The sequence below is a fragment of the Ornithodoros turicata genome, chromosome 1, assembly GCF_037126465.1.
Source record: "Ornithodoros turicata isolate Travis chromosome 1, ASM3712646v1, whole genome shotgun sequence".
Classification (NCBI taxonomy): Eukaryota; Metazoa; Arthropoda; class Arachnida; order Ixodida; family Argasidae; genus Ornithodoros; species Ornithodoros turicata.
In genome coordinates this window covers 103,189,549-103,195,548 of record NC_088201.1, presented here as the reverse complement: position 1 = coordinate 103,195,548, position 6,000 = coordinate 103,189,549, and the positions used below count along the sequence as shown (strand labels likewise).

General features: G+C 45.9%; 1 protein-coding gene across 2 annotated transcripts in view; it reads left to right on the top strand.

The window, feature by feature from the left end:
• The first annotated feature begins 1,665 nt into the window (after positions 1-1,665).
• Positions 1,666-6,000, top strand: part of LOC135378525 (sulfhydryl oxidase 2-like) — a 78,509-nt gene continuing 74,174 nt past the window's right edge. For both annotated transcript variants that reach the window (XM_064611578.1, XM_064611577.1), the window contains exon 1: positions 1,666-2,029. In XM_064611578.1, the coding sequence (XP_064467648.1) occupies positions 1,774-2,029 (256 nt within the window). In that variant the 5' untranslated portion in view covers positions 1,666-1,773. The remainder of the gene's footprint in view (positions 2,030-6,000) is intronic.

The window sequence follows — 6,000 nt, the reverse complement described above, 5'->3', positions numbered from 1 at the left end:
ACTTCTACACCCTACACAGCACTAGTTAATAGTATTGTGATAGAGTCATACAAAATAGTGTGTCGTTTCTGCATTTCTTGACTTGAAGTATGGCCCTCACCTAGTAGGGGCACACTAAATTGCTCCTAGCACGGTCACTATGCTAGTGCTGTTACGTTGTACTCTAAGATAAGTCTGTCCAGCTGCAACAATACTCATCAGGTGCAGCAAGACAGTAAGTAATCTAATATCCCTTGACGTTTCTTTTCCTGAATGCTCAGACAAGCAGCGACAAGTTATACATCTACTCCTGTGTGTGTGTGTGTCATCAGGCATTAATCAATAGCTCATTTATTTTATTTTCAATTTGAGCCCCTACAGAAAATACTGTATGGCTGTTGGGTACAACTGTTCAGACACTCAGCTGTAAGCAAACAAACATGTGGAACTGCTTCCCCTCACTTTCCATCACAAAAGGGTTGTCAGTTTGGGACAAAGTATTTTTACTCCAAAATGCTGAAAGTTACTTTTTGCGAGTTGACCATTGCTCATGGAGTTAACGTTCGCCAGACGATCCATAGAAATTTTTCTCTGGATAATTTGGTCACCTCCGTTTACCCAGTCAGTCCATAAAGCCTCCCCAAAGTCAAACGTGTGCTACATTTGTATGCCAGTATTAGAAAGCATTAATGAATTTCGTTGGATGCATTACTTTAACGTGCGTTGACTTGTAAGGACAGGGTGTTCACGCATCCCTCACGACGGCGCTTTTTTGGTAGGATTTGCACCTCGCACACGTGCGTTCAATCCACAAGCATACTACAGTCAACAAAGAAATAAACATGCACGCCCGTTCAGACAGACTGAAACAAGGACGCACCACTTTCTGCACACAAAACGGCAAGGTAAAGTTACACCATGCAGTTACAGTGCACACACTCCGCATAAACAAAACACAGCAGAAACGCAACCCGTGGGTGCGCTTGAAAGTTGCGGCACTACAACGCTGCTATGTCGCAGATTATATGATTTACACCAGATATTTCAATTACGCAGAGCTGGTGGACACACAGTTCTTGTGAAAAAGCCTTGGCTTCCGTCCTCCTGGCCATACGTCCATGTTCCGTATCTGTCCAAGTCAAAATATACCTTCGAAAATATGTGGCTAGAATGGCGGGGGTGCCACTGACGAGTGGGTATAAAGCCCGTCGCTGATAGGTATAAATATCGCACGAAGGCAGTCAAGTATACCTCGCGAGATGCCGTAAGGTGCAATCTGGCGACATAGACTCCAGTTATACCCTTGCGGAGATGTAAATATCAGGGGGGTGGTATAAACTACGTCTTTTATCCGAAGTATGCGCCTTTTTCATACCTCATTTATACCGTTTCTTCTAACAGTGAGAGCATCCTTTGCTCCGCTGGGAAGTGTCAATCGCTTGAATGCACGATAGGAACACAATAACAAAATACGTAAGAATACTCTGATACCGCAAAACTACATTATTGCTACAAGAGGTCTACACACTGCTGTTATCAAATCTCGTGTACCGCTATTGTTACACAGAGCGTGGGGGATATCCGGACTATTATCTGAACGTGTGACATTCCTGCTTCATATCTGCCTTCCTCTGTTTCCTCGTTCCACAGTTCAAATACTGAGGAGATCAAAAAGGAGGTACGCAGTCGAAGACACATACGCCTGCTGGTGGTATTATATGAACTGGGAGTCAAGCTATCAGCTTATTTCGAGTGCCTGAGCGGTTCGTTGTTTAAGCGGGAATACTTTTCGGAATGGCGCGTCAGGAATCCATTCTCTCGGTTGCCAATAGGACCGCGTTCCTGCTCTTCATCTGCGTTTCCGCGGTGCGGATAGCAAGTGGAAGCCTTTACAAAGACGCGGTGAACATTGAGGAGGTAACTTCGTCAGACTTTTACGATGTATTGACAGGGAAAGACCACGTATGGGTGATCAATTATTACAAGTCCTGGTGTGGCCACTGTCAACGTTACGCCCCGATCTTCGCAGCCTTTGCCAAGGACATTATAGGTAGGATGAAATGCTCTGCTTCTCTTCTGTGCGTACTGCTTTTCAGATGTGTCTTAATATTGAACTTCGAATGATTGGGACAAAAAAAAAAGCGCTTCGAAAAGTAAAAAATGCAACCATCCCGTGCACGTAGATTGGGGCAAGGCACAGTATTTTGATATGTTCGTTCCAGTTTTGGTATTAAACGCGCTAGCATTTCCTTTAACGCACCTTTGAAGCCTCGGTGTTGCCGCGCCACATCACGCTGCTTGGAGAGCACAGGGGTGACATAAACCCGCCATTTTTGTAACTAACTTCATGCTCGTGCTTTTTGCAAAACCGCCATCTTCTCGTGGGCACACGTCATATAAAACACAATTTTGAGGTCATGTGACTGTTAACGCGTCGTTTAGCACTTGCCCACAAATTCCCGTCGGCGTAAAGCCTAGAGATGAACGTACTTTGCCTGCGTAAGCTATACAGTGCTTCATCCGAGTCATGGTAGCCTTTCATCGTTAAAATGCTAGCCGCGTTAGTTTAAATACATCGCATCGCCTCAGTGCGCCATAAAGGGACGGTCTCGTACAGCCGTGCGATTCCGAAACTGAACCCAAACTACTGTGCGCATACAACTGTCAAAGTTTCATTCAGAATAACGAAGCCGTTTTCGAGGGATTTGTCGAAATGTCCCATGGTAGCAGATGACGGAACCTGCACTTCACTCTCATGCAACGTCAAGCATGACATCATCGACCGCAACTATGAAAGAAAAAACAGTGTCGGTGTGCTCGTCGCTCTTCGCTCTTCTTTCGTTGCCCATCAGCGTTTTGACTTAGGGTACATTTACGCTGCAGCATCGCTGCTCGCTGCACCTTCAAGCACATCGCTGCTCGCATAACCGCTAGGGTGCGTTTACCCTGCAGATTGCTCAAGATGCTGCTCGCTTTCGCTATATCAGTCGCCTAGCAGCGTTCACTGTGGAAGGATGAAAACGAGGAAAAGTGGGAAGGAGGAAACCGACTTCATCACAACCAATCGCAGGTCGGATTTCAAGACGCCAGTCATCAATGATACCAGGAAGACAAACATGTTTACATTCCTAGGTGCAGCGAGCAGAGCGGCAAGCAGCGGCGAGGATAAGCGAGCAGCCAGGCTGCAGGGTAAATGCACCAACAGAAAGCTCTGTGTTTGACCTGTCATCGCCAGAAGTCAGGTAGTCCCCGGGCATGTTCAAACATGTTTGGCAGCATTGTTGTGGCGATGATCATGGCGTGCATCTTTGGCAAGCAGCGATGCTGCAGCATGAACGCGCCCACAGAGATACATGTGTTTGTTTCGTCATCGCCAAACAGCGATGTGCCATGTGCCAGCAGCGATGCTGCAGCATAAATGTACCCTTAGCAACCGAGCATGAAGCTGTCTGGGTAGAAATAACTCTTTCCACCAACCACTCACTCATCATAGGAAACTGCTACATCCCACCTCAAGGTGATCTCGCCCAAGCAGCACAATGTACTGAAAGTCGAGTGCAATAGGGGTGGACGGGTACGTGGAAGGCCTTGAACAGACTCGTGAAGCTAAAGAACATTGATAATACACATACCGTCCACCCCCACTGCACTCGACTTTCAGTACATTTTGCTGCTTGGGCACCTACAGACAATCGGGCACACCCACGTCTATTTAATCACCCGTTTCAGCTGTATGGCGATTTTAATATTCCCAACATCGGTTGGTGCCTCCCTGACCTTTCTTGTGACACTGGTTTGGCCAGATTTAAAGCGTCTTTTCTTTTCAACTTATCTCTTATGCAGCTCAATCCGCTTCGAAACTCTGCTGGGAACACTCTCGACTTGCTGTTATCTAACTTACTATCGACAGCATCTAGTGTATCGAAGACCCACTTGTTCCCCTTGATGGCTTTCACCCACCCTTTCTGTCTTACATTTCCAGTCACCATATCATATCCCCTCGGCATACCTGCGATTCTGTTATCTCCCCGCAGTACTACTACCGTCGTGGTAACTATCATGGGCTATACAACTTTCCTCGTGGCGCCCAGTATTGGAATGTGATAATGTCAAAAAGTAAATAATATCAAAAAGTACCTTCTCATTTTTTTAATATGCTTTAGTATAGATATTGATCTGTCATCTCCATGTATTTTGATTTTTCTCGGCCGAAAGCTTCATTTTCAAAAATGACGTTCAAAACGACCAACTTTGCCAAAAGTACGACATTTGGGATTAAATGTAACAAAAAGTATTATGTGCTCGGCCTTCAAAACGTGCGATTTTGAAGTATGAAAGAGCCAGAACACTCTGCATTTTTTGGCCCTTCCAGCTTGTGTGAAAAGTGCCCTTACAAAGGCGCAAAGTTGTAAGAAATCGCGCCAAAAAGCTGCTCAGTTTCGCTGGCCGAAAATGGAACACGAGGGAAGGACTTGATATTGACATAATGTTAGAGCCACGCTCTCTCATTCTGTGTCACTAACGTCCACCTAGATGCAAAACCATGCTGGATAGGTCACTTTTTTCGCAACATCGTTTTCGCGATTCTGACGTACTTTGACACCGCCTAAATCGACAGCGGTTCAACATAGCGCCGAAAACCTCGGGAAAAATATCTTTATTTGCAGTAAGGAGTCCATGATAATTTTTGCAACCGAAACTGAGGGGGTCGAGCACGACCTTTGGGTGATTTGGCCTGGAATGACCCAGTTGAAACTTGCAGGAGGATCTTCGGTTGAGTAATCCCCATAGGGTCCCCGTTGCTCTCGAAATGGCGACGCTCAGACGTATATCTCCGCGAGTCGAGAATCTAGTCCGTGCATAGACTGTGGAGTTTCCGCGAATGTAGCTAATAATCGGATAGATGGAAGCAAAGCCACGGGTTGTTTTTGCACGAGTATCTAATGGGGTTCTTTAATAAACCGCACTCCTCCTCCATGTACGTCGTCAGCGACACTTCATTTCGAAACATGAGCAGTGTGCAACGAGGAGTGTAATGGAAGCGTATATTTTTTGTCAGATATATAATGCGACCGCGTGCGCCGATGTGGGACGACTACAGATTTGTGAGTGTACGTGGGGTTGGCCTGTGACTTTCAACTTGTCTCTCAGCATTTACATAGTTGTTCTAAACCAGAAAATAGGCCACTTCTTAGAATGTGCGTCTTTCACCTGAGAACTAAAAGAAAATGTGCTAGAGCTCCCGCGGTCCCCAGTCACTTTTGAAAGTCGTCTGCTGACGCCGCCGCACTAGCGCGCGCAAAAGCTGACGATTTCTGCATCCAATCACGGACTTTCCCACAGGGCGACGTAGTCGTTCACATTGTTGCCAACACAGATCACGGTATGCTCTGCAATCTTTATCACTTTCATTCGATTGTTTAGTAACCGTGACGTGCTTTGTCGGGTAAATTCGCAGTATTCTATTTTCAATAAAGGGCAATCCAATGGCACACTTTATGAGGTGGGCAGATGTACGAGGCCGTCCCTTTAACGCGTCGTCGTCATCCGATCTTTTGAAGCGGTCAACAGCGCGTGGCCTGATGTACAGAACTGCGGGTTTTACAGCTAGACCATCGGATAAAAATAATTGAACCTCTGTGTGCAATAAGAGGAGAAGTCGAAAAACCCCAAACCGAGAAAAATGCAAGTGAATACTTGGTAAAATAACTGCAGTTCGGTTTCCTCAAATAACGCACATGCAAAATCTGTAACAAATGTAACAAATCTGTAACAAATGTGCGTACTCTACATACATGTCCTGTCGGCATCGTTTTTGAGTGCGTAACTAGCAGAAACTGTACAAAATCCTGGAGCCTGACATAGCTCCTTGTTTTAATGCAACGCCGCGCGCACACGGTTTTCGTGCAGGGGAAAAATAAATCACGAGATCGACTTTGAAGATGAACAGTGTTGATGCTAGGTATAGGGTGAAGTCACCTGTGTGTAGTGGAGCAGCCAAGATCAGGTTTATCATGCTGC